The following is a 21,365-nucleotide window of genomic DNA, read 5'->3' as shown; positions in this document are numbered from 1 at the left end:
ATCCGGGTATCATCAGTTGCGAGTCCGAGAGGCAGATGTGCCTAAGACAGCTTTCAGAACTAGATATGGGCATTATGAGTTCTTAGTGATGCCGTTCGGGTTGACTAACGCCCCTGCAGCATTCATGGATCTCATGAACAGAGTTTTCAGTGAGTTTCTGGATCACTTTGTCATTGTTTTCATCGATGATATATTAGTGTATTCCAGAGATGCAGAGGAGCATGCCCAGCATCTGAGGATAGTTCTGCAGACACTGAGAGAGCATGGTTTGTATGCCAAGTTCTCGAAGTGTGAGTTTTGGTTAAGGAGCATTTCCTTCTTGGGACATGTGGTATCAGCAGAAGGTATTGAGGTAGATCCCAAGAAGATAGAAGCTGTAGCTAACTGGCCCAGACCCACGACAGTGACTGAGATTAAAAGCTTTCTGGGACTGGCAGGTTACTACAGGAGGTTCGTTCAGGACTTTTCAAAGATAGCGGCTCCTATGACCAAATTGACTCAAAAGAACCAGAAGTTTGTCTGGTCAGCCCAGTGTGAAGAGAGCTTTGAGGAGCTCAAGAAGAGATTGACTACAGCACCAGTCTTAGCTCTGCCTGTAAGTCATGAGGATTTCACAGTGTTCTGTGATGCATCCCGAGTGGGATTGGGCTGTGTATTGATGCAGAGTGATCGGGTAATAGCTTATGCTTCTAGACAGTTAAAGAAACATGAGTTGAATTACCCCACCCATGACCTAGAGATGGCAGCAGTTATCTTTGCACTTAAGATGTGGCGGCATTACCTCTATGGGGTTAAATGCGAGATCTTTACTGATCACAAGAGTTTACAGTACATCTTGAGTCAGAGAGAGCTGAATTTGAGGCAAAGACGATGGGTCGAATTGCTCAGTGATTATGATTGTAAGATCCAGTATCATCCGGGTAAGGCGAATGTGGTGGCAGACGCCCTCAGCCGGAAATCACTAGGCAGTTTATCCCATATATCAGCAGAGCGAAGACCAGTTGTGATGGAGCTTTACAAACTCTTAGAAGAGGGACTACAGCTCGAGTTGTCTGGTACAGGTGCATTGATAGCACAGATGAGAGTGACACCTGTGTTTCTGGAGCAGATAGCTCAGAGACAGCACGAGGACCCTGAATTAATGAAAATTGCCAGGACTGTTCAGTCAGGCAACAGTGCAGAGTTCAGATTTGACAGTAAAGGGATCCTTCGTTATGGGAGTCGACTTTGTGTACCTGATCGTGGCAGTGTGAAGGAAGACATTATGAGGGAAGCTCATAATGCGAGATATAGTGTTCACCCAGGAGCCACCAAGATGTACCAGGATCTAAAAAAGGTCTATTGGTGGCCAGCTATGAAGAAAGAAGTAGCGCAGTTTGTGACAACCTGTGAGGTTTGTCAGAGGGTGAAACTAGAGCATCAGAAACCAGCAGGAATGCTTAACCCATTACCGATTCCCGAATGGAAATGGGAAAACATAGCTATGGATTTTGTAGTGGGTTTACCAGCAGCGTCCAACAGAATAGACTCGATATGGGTGATTGTGGACAGACTCACGAAATCTGCTCATTTTCTTCCAGTTCGGAGTACCTATTCTGTGGATAAGTTGGCTCAGGTCTATCTAGATGAGATAGTGAGATTACATGGTGTTCCAGTATCAATAGTCTCAGATAGAGGACCTCAGTTTACCTCTAGATTTTGGCGAAGTCTGCAGAGTGCGATGGGCACAAGATTAGAGTTTAGCACTGCTTTCCACCCACAAACTGATGGACAGTCAGAGAGGACCATCCAGACCATAGAGGATATGCTTCGATTGTGTGTGTTAGACTTTGGCGGTTCTTGGAGGCAGCATCTACCTTTGGTGGAGTTTGCCTACAATAACAGCCATCATGCTAGCATAGGGATGGCTCCGTATGAAGCGTTGTATGGGAGGAAATGCAGATCCCCTGTTTGTTGGGAAGAGATAGGAGAGAAGGCTCTGGCAGGGCCAGAGTTAGTCGAGATTACTAGTAGAGTGGTGCCCATGATCAGAGATAGAATCAGAACAGCTCAAAGTAGACAGAAAAGTTATGCAGACGTTCGCAGAAAGCAGTTAGAATTTCAGGAGGGTAATTGGGTATTGCTGAAAGTGTCTCCGATGAAAGGTGTGGTTCGTTTTGGGAAGAAGGGTAAATTAGCTCCACGGTACATTGGACCTTTTGAGATTGTGCAGCGGATCGGAAATGTATCATATAAGCTAGATTTACCTGCTTCGATGGAGAGGATTCACCCGGTCTTTCATGTTTCTATGCTACGGCAGTTTGTGTCAGATCCGACTCAGGTTCTGAGTGAACCTGAGGTGGAGATTCACACAGATCTCACCTATGTAGAGCAGCCAGTGCGGATTGTGGACACACAGCTCAGACAGCTAAGGAACAAGGAGATTCCAATGGTGAAAGTCCTATGGAACCACCATAATGTAGAAGAGTGCACGTGGGAGACGCGGGAGTCTATGCTCCAGCAGTATCCATATCTGTTTTGAGGTTCGTTTCCTCCTTTTTGTATGTTTCTAATTTGTTTTAGGAACATCCGAGGATGAATGTTCTTAAGGGGGGGAGAATGTAATACCCGGCATGTTCAGACATCAGAATTCCTATCGTTCGGTGGAATCGAGGATGTCAGAGCATCCCTGAAGGGAGAGTGGAGGTTTTCTAAAATGTTTTTAGATGTTTTAAGCTTTTGTTTTAGCAAAGGAATAAGTTTTGAAGAAAAAAGGCTAAGGAAAGTTTTGCCACTTTCGGCCCCCTAAAGTGTAAGTTCGGCCGCCTAAAGTAGCTCATGTTCGGCCCCCTAAACTCAATGTTCGGCCCCCGAACGTGATGAGGTGTTACATGTAGCTTTTGTAACGACCCGGAAAACCGACCCGTTACCGGCACTAGGGTCCAGATCGGCTTAAGGCCGCCGGGACCCGTAGCAAGCCTACATACATCCTGTATACCTGTTTAATCCCATACATGATCAACAAACATACTTAAGAATTAAAACTTTTCTTTTTCTTCATACACCAAACTCAACCTGTGCATGTACTGTATTCATCATATACATAAACATTAATCCCTCTGTGGGATTTCATCAAAGCCTCAATGGCAATATAAAATCTGTGTTGAGTTGGTTCACATACACATCATATAATAAGATCATGTACATACCAAGGGATTAACATATACTATGGTCAAGCACAAATCTATCCTCAATAACATAGTTACATAAACATAACTGTTCAAACTTTACATTACATTCTTATCATATGTCATGTCCACATACTCTAGCTATTACATACATATGACTTGACTTCACTCTAGCCGACTTCTTGATCTCTCCTGTACCTGCAACTCTGGGGATAATGGGAGTGGGGTGAGCTAAAAGCCCAGTGAGCGGAAACTAAAAACATTTGTTTTAATTCCTCCATTTTTAGGTACATTATTATTCATTTTTATTTTTATTATCAAATAACTTTTATTTTCATTCTTTTTCTTATTCATGCTTTCATGTATGCGTCATAACACAAACATTTCACAACAAGGATGAACTTGTCACCATTTAGCCCCTATCCTTCTTACTTATACATGCCGGGGGCGTAGAGCCGTAGCAGGCACACCCGGACTTCCATCATCAATCATAGTGCCAGGGGCGTAGAGCCGTAGCAGGCACACCTGGACTCACATAGGCTATCATGTCATACGAGGGCTAATGGATCATTCAATGTTCATCCACATCAACAACAAATTATGCAATGCAACATATTCGTGCATTCTAATGCAAGCAACCTAATATTGCATGGCATAATGATGCATGGGCAATGCTTTATGATTCATTCATTTATTCAATTACTTTAAAACTTAAGGGGTTGTTCCACTCACCTGGTAACTGAAGCTTGACAACGAACTCTGAACAACTATCTCACAACCGGGGGTCTCGGTTCCTCGGGTCCGAACCTACACAGGTGGACTCAAATGAGGCACCAAACATACATGAACGTGACTCTGAAAAGCTCCCCAAAAACCCCCTAAAACATCCTGAAAACATCACATGAAAACATGCAAGAAATGGCTGAACAGGGCACTTTCGGCGGCAGGTTCGGCGGCCGAAAGTCCCTCTGCAGCCGAAAGTCATGCAGGTTCGGCGGCACTTTCGGCGGCCGAACCTCCCAGACAGAGACGAACCTTGAGTTTCGGGGGCAGGCTTCGGCAGCCGAAACTGCCTCCACAAGGGGGTTCGGCGGCCGAAAGTCACTTCGGCGGCCGAACCTGAGTTTCTGCCGAAGGGCAGAAACTTGGCTCCCTTGTGTCCACAGCCTCCAAAACGCCTCAAAACCTGCATAAACTTGATTCTACTCATGCATACACATCATACCAGTTCCTAGGGGCCTCATACAAACATATGCCCCAACTACAACACTTCAAACACACATCAAGCAAGCCACATTGTTCAAAAATCACATAAACCTAACATATGCTCAACTAACTCTAACATGCTTCTCTACCCCTTAAAACTTCATGAAACTCATTTGAAACATACATTGAGCTTAAGATCGGCTCTTACCTCTTGAAGATCGAGGAAGAGACGACTCAACTCGGAGATCCAAGCACGAGAGCTCCTGAGTTTCCAAAGCTCCAAAACTTGCCTTTAAAGCTTAAAACTTGCAATGTGGGTTTAAAACTCAAGAAAGATGGAGGAGATCTAGTGAAAGAACACAAGATTTGAGGAGAGGGAGATCGGAAGCTTGTTGTGGCCGAAAATGGGAGAAAACCTCGCCCATTTCGGCTAAGGGTCCCTTTTATAGTGGCTGGCCAGGCCACGTTCGGGGGCCGAAGGTGCCTCCGCATGCATGCAAGGTTCGGCGGCCGAACTTGGAGTTCAGCGGCCGAACCTGCATTTCCCTCACTCAAAACTTTCGGGCGCCTAAAGTCCCTCCGAAAGCATGCATGTTCGGCGGCCGAACCTCAAAGTTCGGCGGCCGAACCTGGGTTTTCCTCCAAAGATTTTTCATGCAAAAACTCATTTAATTCTTACTTAAAAATATGAAAACATTTCATAAAATCATGGTTTTACCCTTCTAGAGGTTTCCGACATCCGAGGTCCCACCGGACGGTAGGGATTCCGATACCGGAGTCTAGCCGGGTATTACATTCTCCCCCCCTTAAGAACATTCGTCCCCGAATGTTCCTCAACTAACATATAAAGCATGGCATCAATCATAACATACAACATATCATACATGCAACACATAGAACAACTAACACTCACCTCAAAACAGATGGGGGTACTGCTGGAGCATGGACTCCCGTGTCTCCCATGTGCATTCCTCTAAGTTGTGGTGGTTCCAAAGGACCTTTACCATCGGGATTTCCTTGTTCCTCAACTTTCTGATCTGAGTGTCTAGGATCCGCACTGGCTGTTCTACATAGGTGAGATCCTCATGGATCTCCATATCAGGCTCACTAAGAACCTTGCCCGGATCTGACACGAACTTCCTCAACATGGAAACATGGAAAACCGGATGGATTCTCTCCATAGAAGCAGGCAAGTCCAGCTTGTACGATACATTCCCAATCCTTTGCAGGACTTCAAAGGGTCCAATGTACCGCGGAGCTAGCTTACCCTTCTTACCAAACCGAACCACCCCTTTCATCGGAGACACCTTGAGCAATACTAGATCCCCCTCCTGAAACTCTACCTGTTTCCTGCGGATGTCTGCATAACTTTTCTGCCTGCTGGTGGCAGTCTTTATCCTTTCTCTGATCATGGGCACCACCCTGCTGGTAATCTCTACAAGCTCAGGCCCTGCTAAGGACCTCTCTCCTACCTCTTCCCAGCAAACGGGTGACCTGCACTTCCTCCCATATAAAGCTTCATATGGAGCCATCCCTATGCTAGCATGATAGCTGTTATTGTAGGCAAACTCCACCAAAGGTAGATGTTGCTTCCAAGAACCGCCAAAATCTAGCACGCACATTCTAAGCATATCTTCTACGGTCTGGATGGTCCTCTCTGACTGTCCATCGGTCTGGGGGTGGAAGGCAGTACTGAAATCTAACCTGGTACCCATAGCACTCTGCAGACTCCGCCAAAACCTGGAGGTGAACTGGGGCCCTCTATCTGACACTATTGATACCGGGACCCCATGTAGTCTGACGACTTCATCCACATAAACCTGCGCTAACTTATCCACAGAGTAGTTGCTCCTAACTGGAATGAAGTGAGCAGATTTGGTGAGTCTGTCCACAATCACCCATATGGAGTCTAGTCTGTTGGATGTTGCCGGTAACCCCACTACGAAGTCCATAGCTATGTTCTCCCATTTCCATTCTGGAATAGGTAGCGGGTTAAGCATTCCAGCCGGCTTCTGATGCTCTAGTTTCACCCTCTGACACACATCGCAGGCTGACACGAACAGTGCCACGTCCTTCTTCATAGCTGGCCACCAATACACTCTCTTCAGATCCTGATACATCTTGGTGGCTCCAGGGTGAACACTATACCTGGTATTATGGGCTTCCCCCATAATATCTCCCTTCAGACCAATGTCATCTGGCACACATAATCTGTTCCCGTAGCGGAGGATCCCCTTATCATCAAATCTGAACTCACTATCTTTGCCTGACTGAACCGTCCTGGCAATCTTCACTAACTCTGGGTCCTCATGCTGTTTCTGAGCCACCTGCTCCAGAAACACTGGTGTTACCTTCATCTGTGCAATCAAAGCACCTGTGCCAGACAACTCCAACTGTAATCCCTCACTCATAAGTCTGTGGAACTCCTTCACCACCGGCCTCCTCTCTGCTGAAATGTGGGATAGACTGCCGAGTGATTTCCGGCTTAGGGCGTCTGCCACAACATTCGCCTTACCCGGATGGTACTGAATCTTGCAATCGTAGTCACTCAACAGCTCTACCCATCTCCTCTGCCTCAAGTTCAGTTCTCTCTGACTCAGGATGTACTGCAAGCTCTTATGATCTGTGAAGATCTCACACTTTACCCCATAAAGGTAATGCCTCCACATCTTGAGTGCAAAGATCACTGCCGCCATCTCCAGGTCATGTGTGGGGTAATTCAGCTCATGCTTCTTCAGCTGTCTAGAAGCATAAGCGATCACCCTCTCATTTTGCATTAGCACACAACCCAGTCCCACACGGGACGCATCACAATATACTGAGAAGTCATCATCACCTTTTGGCAGAGCTAACACCGGTGCTGAAGTCAACCTCCTCTTAAGCTCCTCAAAGCTTTCCTCACACTGATCGGTCCATATGAACTTCTGATTCTTCTTTGTCAATTTGGTCATAGGAGCAGCAATCTTTGAGAAGTCCTGAACGAACCTCCTGTAGTAACCTGCTAAACCCAAAAAACTTTTGATCTCGGTCACTGTGGTGGGTCTAGGCCAGTTAGCTACAGCCTCTACCTTCTTGGGGTCTACTTCAATACCCTGTTCTGACACAATGTGCCCCAAGAATGAAATGCTCCTAAGCCAAAACTCACACTTGGAGAACTTGGCATACAAGCCATGCTCTCTCAAGGTCTGCAAAACTATCCTCAGGTGATGGGCATGCTCCTCTGCATTTCTGGAATACACTAAGATATCGTCTATGAAGACAATAACGAAGTGATCCAGATACTGACTGAATACTCTGTTCATGAGGTCCATGAATGCTGCAGGGGCGTTGGTCAACCCAAACGGCATCACAAGGAACTCATAGTGCCCATACCTGGTCCTGAAAGCTGTCTTCGGTACATCTTCATTCCTTATCCTCAACTGATGGTATCCTGATCTCAGATCTATTTTGGAGAAACAACCTGCTCCTGCTAGCTGGTCGAATAGATCGTCGATCCTTGGCAAAGGGTACTTGTTCTTGATGGTGGCTTTGTTCAACTGTCTGTAGTCGATACAAAGCCTAAGGGATCCATCCTTTTTCTTTACAAAGAGCACTGGAGCACCCCAAGGTGAGGTACTCGGTCGGATGAAACCCTTGTCCACCAGTTCTTGCAACTGTTCCTTTAGCTCTTTCAACTCTGCTGGCGCCATCCTGTAGGGAGGGATAGAGATAGGCCTAGTTCCAGGCATCAGCTCTATTTCAAACTCTATCTCCCTTGCAGGTGGTAGTCCTGGAAGCTCGTCTGGGAAAACATCTAAGAACTCACTCACCACAGGCACTGAGACGGGCTCTCTGACATGACTATCTAACTCCCTCACATGAGCTAGAAACCCCTGACATCCCCTCCTAAGCAACCTACGAGCCTGAAGAGCTGAGATCAGACCTCTAGGTGTACCCCTCTTGTCTCCTCTGAAGACGACCTCTGACCCATCCTGATCTCTGAATCTGACTACCTTGTCTCTACAGTCCAAGGTAGCGCCATGGGTCGATAACCAATCCATCCCTAGAATGACGTCAAAATCTGTCAAATCTAGAACCACGAGGTCGGCGGAAAGGCATCTTCCCTCTATGAAAACTGGACTACATTGGCAGACTGCCTCTGCCACTGACGGGTCACACTTGGGTCCACTGACCCATAGGGGACACTCTAACCCAGAGACCATCAATCCTACCCTCTCCACGACTCTCGGAGCAATAAAAGAATGAGATGCACCCGGGTCCATTAAGGCATACACATCTGAACAACCAATGATGAGATTACCTGCCACTACGGTGTTGGATGTGTTGGCCTCTTGCTGAGTCATTGTGAAGATCCGTGCCGGAGCTGATGGACCTTCACCTCTGTATCCTGCTGATGAAGAGGCTGACCCTCTCTCTCTGCCTCTACCACTGGCCTGTGTTGCGGCTGGAGCTACTGGCTGCACCACACTGCCGGAGGTTGTCTGCTGAGACGGTGCTGTAAAGGCTCCTCTAGGACAGTCTCGAGCCAAATGACCCGCCTGTCCGCATCTGAAACATGTGTTTGTCCCTGCCAGACATACTCCCTTGTGTGGTCTCCCACATCTCATACATGCTGTAACCTCTGCGCCAGAGCTTGAGCCACTGCCTAAACCCAGACCTGACTTGATCTTGTTCCAGAACTTATTCTTCTTAGATTTTCTGTGGCCTCTGTCCCACTTCTTATTGCCTGCAACTGCTGTACTCAGAGAAGAAGAGTCTACCCTTTCCCCACCTGGGGTCTTGGAACCAGAAGACTGTGCCACTGACTGTTTTACCTTCCCCTCAACGATAGCACTAGCCTCCATTCTCCTAGCCATATCCACTATGGCATGGAAACTCTCCCTCTCTGCTGACTGTACCAAAGAGGAATACCTGGAGTGCAGTCTCATAATATATCTCCTCGACTTCTTTTGATCTGTGTCCAAATTCAGCCCAGCATATGGCAACAACTCCAGGAACCTGTCTGTGTACTCGTCTACACTCATGTCATCAGTTTGCCTCAACTGCTCGAATTCTATCATCTTCAATTCCCTTGAACTATCAGGGAAAGCCCATCCTGCAAACTCGTTTGAAAACTCTTCCCAATTCATGCTGTCCACTCTCGGGTTCACATAATTCTTGAACCACTCCCGTGCCTTCTTGCACTTAAACGTGAACCCGGCCATCTGAATGGCTCTACTGTCGTCAGCCCCTATCTCATCTGTAATTGCCTTGACCCGCTCCAAGTACACGAACGGATCATCACCGGTTTCAAACTGGGGAGCACCCAGCTTCATATAATCGGTCATCTTGACCTTGCTCCCTCCAGATGAGGTAGGTTTGGGTACTTGTGTTTCCGGGACAGTAGATACTGGTGGTGGTGGAGGTACAACATCCCCTGGGGTAGGGTTTGCTGTACTGGTAAAGGGAGGTGGAGGTGGGTACATGGGGTACTGAGAGTATGGTGGGTAGTAAGGTGGGTATGGCATATGTGGAGGATAAGGGCTAAAACTGGGGTAATCCGATGTACCTCCCATCGAATACCCTGGATGGTGTGAATAGGGTGGGTAGTGATGTGGCTGGACATAACTCGAGGCCTGAGTGCCTCCTTCTGATTCTCCCATGCCCTCTTCCGGCATGCTCACACCGAGACTGCCATCCCTCCTCTGGTCTACTTCCATATCCTCAGACATTCCTCCCTGCACTGTTCCCCTTACTGATCTGCTTCTTCCCAGATCTAAAGACCTTCTAGGGTCTCTAGCTACTCTGTCTCTGTTGGACCTACTGGACATTGCCCTAGGCAATGCTGGAGGACGGGCATCAGTGCCCTCGTCCTGAGGTGGCACTCCAGTCAATCGTGCAGATCGACGAGTTCCTCTCATTCTATCTTCTGAAAAACAGCACATAGCATAAACAATCATTAGCATCATATGGTTCATGTGGAAACACATGAACCCTCATCACATACATAGCATCACATCATAGCATTTATGCACATGCATATCATCATGGCATATCATATCATCATATTGACAGGACTCTACATCCTATCCTAGTGGACATGATTTTCCTAGTGTGCTTGACCTTCTAGAACATCTATGAGCCCGACACTCTAGGTCCGATCATATGAACCTAGGGCTTTGATACCACTCTGTAACGACCCGGAAAACCGACCCGTTACCGGCACTAGGGTCCAGATCGGCTTAAGGCCGCCGGGACCCGTAGCAAGCCTACATACATCCTGTATACCTGTTTAATCCCATACATGATCAACAAACATACTTAAGAATTAAAACTTTTCTTTTTCTTCATACACCAAACTCAACCTGTGCATGTACTGTATTCATCATATACATAAACATTAATCCCTCTGTGGGATTTCATCAAAGCCTCAATGGCAATATAAAATCTGTGTTGAGTTGGTTCACATACACATCATATAATAAGATCATGTACATACCAAGGGATTAACATATACTATGGTCAAGCACAAATCTATCCTCAATAACATAGTTACATAAACATAACTGTTCAAACTTTACATTACATTCTTATCATATGTCATGTCCACATACTCTAGCTATTACATACATATGACTTGACTTCACTCTAGCCGACTTCTTGATCTCTCCTGTACCTGCAACTCTGGGGATAATGGGAGTGGGGTGAGCTAAAAGCCCAGTGAGCGGAAACTAAAAACATTTGTTTTAATTCCTCCATTTTTAGGTACATTATTATTCATTTTTATTTTTATTATCAAATAACTTTTATTTTCATTCTTTTTCTTATTCATGCTTTCATGTATGCGTCATAACACAAACATTTCACAACAAGGATGAACTTGTCACCATTTAGCCCCTATCCTTCTTACTTATACATGCCGGGGGCGTAGAGCCGTAGCAGGCACACCCGGACTTCCATCATCAATCATAGTGCCAGGGGCGTAGAGCCGTAGCAGGCACACCTGGACTCACATAGGCTATCATGTCATACGAGGGCTAATGGATCATTCAATGTTCATCCACATCAACAACAAATTATGCAATGCAACATATTCGTGCATTCTAATGCAAGCAACCTAATATTGCATGGCATAATGATGCATGGGCAATGCTTTATGATTCATTCATTTATTCAATTACTTTAAAACTTAAGGGGTTGTTCCACTCACCTGGTAACTGAAGCTTGACAACGAACTCTGAACAACTATCTCACAACCGGGGGTCTCGGTTCCTCGGGTCCGAACCTACACAGGTGGACTCAAATGAGGCACCAAACATACATGAACGTGACTCTGAAAAGCTCCCCAAAAACCCCCTAAAACATCCTGAAAACATCACATGAAAACATGCAAGAAATGGCTGAACAGGGCACTTTCGGCGGCAGGTTCGGCGGCCGAAAGTCCCTCTGCAGCCGAAAGTCATGCAGGTTCGGCGGCACTTTCGGCGGCCGAACCTCCCAGACAGAGACGAACCTTGAGTTTCGGGGGCAGGCTTCGGCAGCCGAAACTGCCTCCACAAGGGGGTTCGGCGGCCGAAAGTCACTTCGGCGGCCGAACCTGAGTTTCTGCCGAAGGGCAGAAACTTGGCTCCCTTGTGTCCACAGCCTCCAAAACGCCTCAAAACCTGCATAAACTTGATTCTACTCATGCATACACATCATACCAGTTCCTAGGGGCCTCATACAAACATATGCCCCAACTACAACACTTCAAACACACATCAAGCAAGCCACATTGTTCAAAAATCACATAAACCTAACATATGCTCAACTAACTCTAACATGCTTCTCTACCCCTTAAAACTTCATGAAACTCATTTGAAACATACATTGAGCTTAAGATCGGCTCTTACCTCTTGAAGATCGAGGAAGAGACGACTCAACTCGGAGATCCAAGCACGAGAGCTCCTGAGTTTCCAAAGCTCCAAAACTTGCCTTTAAAGCTTAAAACTTGCAATGTGGGTTTAAAACTCAAGAAAGATGGAGGAGATCTAGTGAAAGAACACAAGATTTGAGGAGAGGGAGATCGGAAGCTTGTTGTGGCCGAAAATGGGAGAAAACCTCGCCCATTTCGGCTAAGGGTCCCTTTTATAGTGGCTGGCCAGGCCACGTTCGGGGGCCGAAGGTGCCTCCGCATGCATGCAAGGTTCGGCGGCCGAACTTGGAGTTCGGCGGCCGAACCTGCATTTCCCTCACTCAAAACTTTCGGGCGCCTAAAGTCCCTCCGAAAGCATGCATGTACGGCGGCCGAACCTCAAAGTTCGGCGGCCGAACCTGGGTTTTCCTCCAAAGATTTTTCATGCAAAAACTCATTTAATTCTTACTTAAAAATATGAAAACATTTCATAAAATCATGGTTTTACCCTTCTAGAGGTTTCCGACATCCGAGGTCCCACCGGACGGTAGGGATTCCGATACCGGAGTCTAGCCGGGTATTACAGCTTTGGCCACCGAACGTGAAGCGGTGGTTCACTTTTTTTAAGTGGATATGGCCGACTATGGAGGTGCTTAAGCTCTCCTTTGGGTCAGGAACAAGCACATGTTTCCCCTTGGTGATTTTCTTGAGTTTCTAATCAAATCTTTCAAAGAAAAATAAGTTTATGGTGAGTTTTAACTAGTTTTGAGAAGTTGTGGAGTTTGAGAACTTGTGAAGCTTGAATCTTCATTTCTTCAAGTTTGGGGTCACGCCAGCCTTTGTTCTTCAAAGGGTAAGAGTGAATCCTTTGTTTTTATCATGTTTTAAATGAGTTTGATGATGGGAAAGGGGAGTTGTGCTTGAGTATGCATAAGTTGTCCATATTAGGGTGTATGGATCCTATGCTTTGTGTATGGTTGTTGTGTGTTGTTTGTTGGAGTTTAATTTATTTGAAGCTCCTTTATGCTTATTGAAGTGTTTATGCATGTTTTAGAAGGGTTAAATGCATGTGTTGAGGTCTGAGCAGGTGATGGAGGGATTGGCAGGCGTCCTTGTGCACGAAACTGAGTTTTGGATGAACTCAGGTTCGGCCCCCGAAAGTCCAAGTTAGGCCGCCGAACATGCCTGACTTTCGTCTCTGGAAGGGACATTCGGCCGCCGAAGGTGCCCCCGAAAGCGCCCTGTCCAGCCTTCCTTTGCATGTTTTCTATGTTTGGTCTAAGGTGTTTTAAGGGGTTTTAAGGGGAGATGTTTAGCGGTATGTCCGAGTATGTTTGGTCCCTCATTTGAGTCTATCTGTGTAGGCACAGAGCAGAGGAACCAGAGAGAGCAGCAGTGAGTACTGCTCCAGAGTTTTCAGAGCCTGCAGAGTCAGTCAGTCCAGATAGCCAGAGGTGAGTGGAACTAAACTTAATGCTTTTTGAATTGATCAAAGACATGTTTTAGCATATCTCATGCATCATGATTATGCCATAAGTTGATTGCATTAGTATCCACGAATATGTTGCATTGCATTGTTATTTGTTGATGTGGGTAAATGCTGAATGATCCCATAGTCACAGACAGGAAGACCAGGAGCCTTTGACTACGCCCTGGCAAGTATAGCAAAGACCAGGAGCCTTTGACTACGCCCTGGCAGGTATATAGTAAAGTCCAGGAGCCTTTGACTACGCCCTGGCAATGGTAAGTACAATGGTGTTATATACACATATACATATATGACAGGAAGTCCAGGAGCCTTTGACTACGCCCTGGCACAGAGTTACTGGGACTATGTGGTGACAGGTTTACTCTTGATGTGAAATGTTTGTGTTATGACGCATTCCACGAGAGCATCTGTTAATGAATTGTTTTACTGTTCTACTCACTGGGCTATAGAGCTCATCCCACTCCCTTAACCCCAGTTTTGCAGGTTCAGTATACCATGTACAGGGACAGTCCAGCAGGGTTCAGAGAAAGAATAAAGAGAAATGTAATAGTCTAGAGTGGACATGTACTGTTAAAGAGATGTAATAGTTATATATGTGCTTGACTTAGTAGTTGTAAATCTATTGTGTTGTACATGATCGGTATATGTATATGTTTTACTGTATGTGGACTACCAGGCTTAACAGGTATGAATGAACCCATCTAGAGCAAGCTCTAGTCAGGGGTACAGAGTACAGAGTACAGAGTACAGAGTACAGAGATAGTGCATGCACAGGTTAAGCCTTGGGCCAGAAAAGAGTTTTCATTTTCACAGAAAATGTATGATCATGTATGAGATTTACAGGTACACAGAGAGTATAGCAGGCTTGCTACGGGTTCTGGCGGCCTTAAGCCGACCTGAATCCTAGCGCCGGTGACGGTCCATTTTGGGGTCGTTACACATAGCCTACTGGAATACCATGAATTTGCACTCAAAAAGGAGAAAAATATAAAGGTACCATAGATGGATTCTCCTCTGGCTGTAGGTGGTACAGCTGCAAGAGATAGTTGTTGAAAGAGTACAGTCTTCCCTCTAGAACCCTATTTATGTAGATGACATGGAAGAATCGGAACAAGTAGATCTGATCACCTATCTCCTTAATATTAACACCTCACCCAGGTCTCCAAACAGTGGAAAGAGTGTTGCTTGAAAGACCTACCTGTCAACAGCCGGCCGACCAAAGTGAATGTTGAAGTCGCTATCACCGTCGAGCTGTCATCCTGTCCAAGAACAATTGCCACGGCCTCCTCTTCATCCTTTAAGGTTAACAGAGCAATACGAGAGTCCATTGCAAACGAAACTCGTCATGCGAATGAGAGGAAGAAGCTCATCATGCAAACGAGAGGAAGCAAGTTTTAATTTTGAACTTTGATGTTAATATTGTGCTCAATAATAAATATATACACACTTAAAACTATATATTTCAAAATTTTTAATAATGTATAAATAATTATTTTTAATAAAATAAGATCTAATAGTTTAAATTTTAAAATGTTTAGATAAAAGATGAAATTTAAAATGATAATGAGTAATTAATGACCAGTGAAATTGTAGTTTAAGTGTACCATAACTCATCCTATACTTCTTATAGGAAACTACTAAAATTTTTCATTCTCTCATTCTTTAATAATTTTTAATTCCATATTATCAAGACATATTATACAATAAAAGCAAATTTTTTACGTTATAATAAAATTGAAAAAAATGGTCTTTCCAAAATTGAAAATCAAGCTATATTCATAAAAAAATACAAACAATTGGCCATTTTTATCCAATAGACTTTAATTTTAAAAAGTGTGTTATTGAGATTTTTATATTAATTTAAAACTACAAAATTTCAGTTAATTTACAATAATACAGGTTAATTGATCAATTTAGTGAATATAGTAATTACATATAAATAATTTATTTAAATAAATTATGAAATTTTCTATAGTTTTTATGTAAGATATTATTTTATTTAAATCAAATTTTAAATAAAATTTATATAAATATTTAAATTATTAATAGTTTAAAATTCAGCCTCTCATTTTTTCATATAAAATATTATCATTGTTAAAATTTATGACTAATAAATAATAACAAGTTACATTTATTAGTATTAAACTATAATTTTATTAATTTTAAATCTATTAAATCAATTTAATAAAGATAATTAATAATATCACATGATTTATTAAAATATTATAATAAAATATCAAATAATAATAATAAATATTAAAATGAATTATTAACAAATATATTTAAATATTAACCTATTGAAATAAAGATTATTAATAAATTTACATATACATTAAAATATATATTAAATTATTGGATAATATTCTTTTTGCTAAAAGATTATTGGATAATACTAAATATTACATAATAGGTTCAAATTTAAAAAATTCTTACTATTATTTATAGTTTTTTTTTTTTTGAAATAACAAAAAAACTTCATTAATTCAAAGAGAACAAAAAACAAGGAGGGATATCAATCCAAACTCCTTAACCTTACTCAGAATGAGCCAATGTTGCTAGAATATGAGCGATATCATTCGCAGATCTATAAACAAAAACACACTTTGCTTCCTTATAACTAGATAGAAACAGTTTACAATCTTGAACCAAAAGGCCAAAAGACGAAAAGATGATAAATTATCTAACAAAACACAATTAACTGACATCACAAGTACCTGAGCATCCAATTCGAAAAGAACTCGATCCCATTAAATCTTTTATGATTTAAATTTATATTAATATATATAAAATTTATGAGTATTATCATCCAGGTTGAATAACGCTGGAAATCTTTGAGAAATAAAATGAAGAGGGGAAAAAAACATTGCTTGTTAATTAACAGAGTGAATGTGCTTGAGAATGACGGGAATCACAATATCCGGTGAGCTGAGTTGCGGCAAATGACCACTGCTAGGCATGATCTCTATAATGGATTGGCATCCAAGATGTTGATGCAAATACTCCGACACCGGCAAAGGCACAGCCATGTCCTTGGCGCTTTGCAGAATGTGGCAAGGAACGGTGACCGATGAAAGAACATGTCTCATGTCCGTCAGGAAAATAACCTGGGCTAAACTCAGTGCTATATCAGGTCTCATATTGAATAGAGTTCGACTGAATTCTTGCACAGCCACCGACTCCATGTCTCCACCCACCACCATCGGCGCAAAACCCGAGCACCACGCTTTATAATTCGACCTCACACCTTCAAATATTTCTTCTATCTCTTCTCGCTCGAACCCTCCATAGTAATCTTCACAATTTAGCAGCCTGCCGCAAAGAAGATCGACATTATAAGACAATGAAGGCAAGACAGAGATCAGAAACTTTGAATTACCTTGGAGTTGCAGAGAGCATGATGAGTTTAGAGAAGAGATCAGGGCGAGAAATGGAAGCAATAGCACCGACCATACCGGAGAAGGAGTGGCCAATAAATATACAAGACGAGACTTGTAATTCTTCTAATATTGCTAGCAAATCATAAACAAAACCTTCAATAGTTGAATATCTTGAGAAGTCGTAGAAATCAGGATTTGTTGTACCAGCTCCCATATTATCATACAAAATTACTCGATAATCTTCAAGGTGTGGCACCAGGTATCTCCACACCGATTGATCAGTGCCGAACCCATGAGCCAGGACTATGACTCGGTCCCCTGAACCCAAAATCTTGACGTTGTGTGCTTCTGCAACTATCCCCATTTTCACTTCTGTGAAGATGGTCTCTAAGAAAAAACAAAAAAGATGTTTTCAGGAACACTCGTCTCTAAAGTTTGCTTAAATAAATACAAGTGGATGGAATTTGAATAGCAAAAATGTCCAAATCAGCTATGAACTCAAAATTTAAACAAGTTTAATAATATTTTTATTACATCATAGTTTATTTACCATTTTGATTTTGGTGCAGGTGTAAAAGTAAAGGAACTTTGTTCAAGCATCACGTGATGTGAAGATTAATTTTGGATCATAAAAGACGAGCCGAGTTATCAAACCGACGTCTACAGTCTTAGGCAAAAGAATAAAAAATTTTTAAAAACAAAAATGGCCCATATCGGCAGGGGAAGCATGGAGGTAGAGGTCGATGGCACGTCAAGCTCAGTGCATATTTGGATAAATTTATTTTTTAGTTTTTTTTTTTTCTCTCTCTCAAATAGACAAAATAAGCTGAAATAACTGATATTCTTCAAATTAATGATTGAATCAAACCATTTAGGTTAAAGCTTAAGTATGTTTTTTTAATAATCTAGTAATTAAGTATGTTTTTTAATGCAAAACATCAGCAGTTTTAAACTGGCCATCAAAATTCTATATGAACGAAGAACAAAGAGAAAAAAATAATAGAGTTTACAATGGCAATCTTCAAAGCAAAACTGACAACCATATATGTAGCAATATCAATCAGCAGGCATCCATTTGCGAGCAATCTATGTACAAATCCTCCTCCTGTGGGTATTATTGCAAGCTCATTTTGTCCTAAAATAGAGGAATCATGGGAGGGAGAGAGCCCGGCGCAACAAATCCAGATTAATCGAGTGATTTATACAAAAAAAAAGATAAATAGAGGGATCATGTAACTATAACTTATTCTCTCTATTCACGCTAACATTGCCCTTCATTTACATCTGATGAGAAGATATCAGCAGGTGTACTCGTGCAGTCAACAACAGTATGATCACTGAATCTACCAGTACTAGAAGAAGACGATAGAGGATGATCAAGGTACATAACAATGACAGTAATATCATCGTGGTAATGGCGTCTTACTCCTTTTTCAATACTTTTTATTTCTTCATAACTCATTTCTCTTTTCCTTGCAGCCTCTCGCAGCGCAGCCCTTACCAATCGCCTAGCTATCCCCTACAAAAGAGAACATTTTGTTTCATTTCTTGTTGCAAAAACCAAAGTTCTTTTGTTTCATAGGTAGTCATGATGTTTGATCAAATTCTGACAGTGATACAAAACATAAATTTGAAGTCAGCAAGTTAAAATTTTGGGGACTTACAGCTCGAGGACTCTTCGAAACTATATCTACAACTGTTTCATCACTCAGTTGCTCCCAAAGACCATCTGAAGCAAATATCAAGAATAGATCCTGTGGCGTTAACTGTCGAACCAATATCGACGGTTCTGCTGTCATCACAGGCCTTTTCAATGGAATGGGGAATCCAAAATGCTGAAAAAGAGGAATTTTATTGAACTCAGGTTTCTTTAGATAGAAATCTCCTATTGATCTTGAAACCTGCAAGAAAAAAAATGTCAGAGAAAGCCTAGACCATTGAGTAACAAGTAGCAGACTTGAAACAACAAAATTAAGAGCATCTTAGTAGTTGCCCTGTTCGCATAGAGTTGGCCCACTAAAGGTAAAGTGCTTCCGGCGAGTATTTGCTTCGTCCACAAGAATCAAACCCTCCTCACCTAAGAGCAGAAGAGTGCCGAAGCACTCATCCCAACACTCGCTGGTGCCAAGTTGTTCTTATTGATACCGAGTGAACCTTAAAAAGCAAGTGCAAGTTATTCTTACAAAGCCATGTAGAACATAGGGTCGGTTTCGTTTGAGCCACTGAACTTGTATCACTAGCAATAATCACAAGGATCACTTGTAGTTTACACTACAGAGATTATGTTCAGCCACCTTCAAGGACTTCTAAGGATTTTTTTTCTTGCACTGGTAATAAATACCTCTTTGAACATTGAGAATCCAAAATTAATCTTCAGGGTATGATGTGAAAAACTAGACACTTGAGATGGCATTGATATAATAAAGATTCTGTGTTCTGTCCTAAACTGATGAAGATTAAGCTTTACTAAGTTCAATTTTAACTGCAAAATATCTCATACTTTTGTAAATTATGGGTCTTAGTTCCAGTTCTTAGCTAGAACTGCACCAGAAGCCGAACCGAACCCTCCTATTGCCAAGCATTCAGATACATTTTGCTCAATGTCTCCCTAGGGAATATCAAGAACAATACAAAGAACACTCAATAGGCATTCCAGGAAGCAAAAGAAGCCAAGAAAATTGATACCTGAATTATGCCCTTTATCCTCCAAACTCCTTGAGTATACACTACAATGTGAGAATCATCAGGATGAAGTGCAGCCACCTCTTTCCTCACCTCCTCAACGCCAACATTATGATCAGTAGATAAACGTTCAGCCACCACTGCACTAGTTGTCTTGCTTGCAGATACTCTCCTGCCAAGCACTGCCCTCGAGTCTCCAAGATTTGCCACATACAAAACACCGTTTGATATTATCCCAACAAGGCAACAAGATCCCACTGAAATAATCTGAGGCTGAGACATCCATGTTCGCTTTACCAAATCCAAGAACTCCTCTTCTGTTGCATCAAATGCCTTCCTTATCACATCTACTGATAGTCCACCTTGCTCTGTTGCGAATTCTAAGAGCAAAACCATCACATTAGAAAAAGAACATTTTCTTTTTTACTCCACAAATTAGTAATCATAATAATCAGTTTCTTCTCTTTTCCTACACTTTCTCAGTCTCCCAATATATTGTTTTCAAGCAATTCACCATTTAATATGAAAACTAAAACCTTACACAATTTCTTTTTCCTATTACTTGCCTCCCTCTCACTTTCCTACCAACCAAACTAACCAAAAAAGCACTATAAACTGAAAAAAGTAAACGGGAAACTCACTGTGGAGAGAAGGAAATAGATTATCAGCAATAAACCGAGAAGCCTCAGGGCCACCATGACCATCATAGACACCAACATAAGTTGCAGAGGAAGAAGTGAAGACCTGCCCTTGGTCTTCAAGCAAGGAGTTAGCTTGAACAACAGCAATTGAATAATCCCCTGAAGCATGAGGCTTCAAGTCTATATGCCATGAAAGCTCATCCCCTCGATTTCCATCTCCAAAACAACTCTTCAGAGGCCTAGAAAGGATATCCAGAACCATCACCTCAGAACCAATTAGAAATCTTTGGCTAATGGGTTTGGAGGATATAGTGAAAGGGAAGAGACAGAGGGGATTTTCTTGGAAAGGAAAAAAGTGAGGGAGTTGGGAGATTGTTGCAGGTTTGGAATGGTTCAAAGTAAACGGTCAAGAAGAAGGTGAGTCGTTATTTTGAAAGAAAGGAGTTGACGAGGACGGAGAACAGGATCCAATTTCGTGGCGTGGGGGTTTTTGATGGGGCGGGTTTTTGGGTTTGGGTTTGGGTTTTGGACAATTTGACTGACCTTTTTCTATTTTACTTTTTCCCCTTCACGCGTCTACTCGGGCGTTTCTCATTTCCAACGACCCAGTGAATTGTAGGATGGAAAAAATTACAATTTAATCTTATATTTTAGAAAAATTTATTAATTTTTTTAAAATATATATATATTTTAATATTTTAAAAAATTTATTAATTAATTTTTTATTATTTTTAATTATTAAATATTTTTAAAAATCAAAAAATTTTAATATAAAAAACTAATTAGTAAATTTATTATAAAATTAAAAAATTAATTAAAATTATTTTTTATATTATAAAAATTAAATAGTAAAAATTTTAATTATTAAAATTAATAAAAATATTAACTAATAAATTTTTTTAAAATATTATAAATATTTTAATATATTTT

At 42.2% G+C, this 21,365-nt stretch overlaps 2 protein-coding genes across 2 annotated transcripts; both read right to left on the bottom strand.

The window, feature by feature from the left end:
- Positions 1 to 16,535: 16,535 nt before the first annotated feature.
- On the bottom strand, positions 16,536 to 17,973 carry LOC110630574 (probable esterase KAI2). The gene is made up of 2 exons (XM_021778115.2): positions 17,112 to 17,973; positions 16,536 to 17,044 (listed from the first exon to the last, which is right to left on the bottom strand). Exons 1-2 carry the CDS (start codon positions 17,474 to 17,476, stop codon positions 16,606 to 16,608), a joined length of 804 nt encoding a protein of 267 aa, XP_021633807.1. The 5' UTR covers positions 17,477 to 17,973; the 3' UTR covers positions 16,536 to 16,605.
- Positions 17,974 to 18,132: 159 nt separating this feature from the next.
- On the bottom strand, positions 18,133 to 20,890 carry LOC110629378 (probable protein phosphatase 2C 63). The gene is made up of 4 exons (XM_021776316.2): positions 20,436 to 20,890; positions 19,798 to 20,174; positions 18,777 to 19,013; positions 18,133 to 18,631 (listed from the first exon to the last, which is right to left on the bottom strand). The coding sequence occupies exons 1-4, from the start codon at positions 20,695 to 20,697 to the stop codon at positions 18,374 to 18,376; spliced, it is 1,134 nt and encodes a 377-aa protein (XP_021632008.1). The 5' UTR covers positions 20,698 to 20,890; the 3' UTR covers positions 18,133 to 18,373.
- Between the last annotated feature and the right edge of the window lie 475 nt (positions 20,891 to 21,365).

Source organism: Manihot esculenta, chromosome 13 (assembly GCF_001659605.2).
Source record: "Manihot esculenta cultivar AM560-2 chromosome 13, M.esculenta_v8, whole genome shotgun sequence".
Taxonomy (NCBI): Eukaryota; Viridiplantae; Streptophyta; class Magnoliopsida; order Malpighiales; family Euphorbiaceae; genus Manihot; species Manihot esculenta.
This window is presented reverse-complemented; position numbering and strand designations above follow the sequence as displayed.

Coding starts and splice junctions, on each gene's coding strand:
- LOC110630574 (XM_021778115.2), bottom strand. CDS start 17,476: ATGGGGATAGTTGCAGAAGCACACAACGTCAAGATTTTGGGTTCAGGG. Junction 17,045..17,111: donor ATGCTCTCTGCAACTCCAAG/GTAATTCAAAGT, acceptor TCTTTGCGGCAG/GCTGCTAAATTGTGAAGATT.
- LOC110629378 (XM_021776316.2), bottom strand. CDS start 20,697: ATGGTTCTGGATATCCTTTCTAGGCCTCTGAAGAGTTGTTTTGGAGAT. Junction 20,175..20,435: donor TCTATTTCCTTCTCTCCACA/GTGAGTTTCCCG, acceptor TTTTGCTCTTAG/AATTCGCAACAGAGCAAGGT. Junction 19,014..19,797: donor GGATAAAGGGCATAATTCAG/GTATCAATTTTC, acceptor TTTTTCTTGCAG/GTTTCAAGATCAATAGGAGA.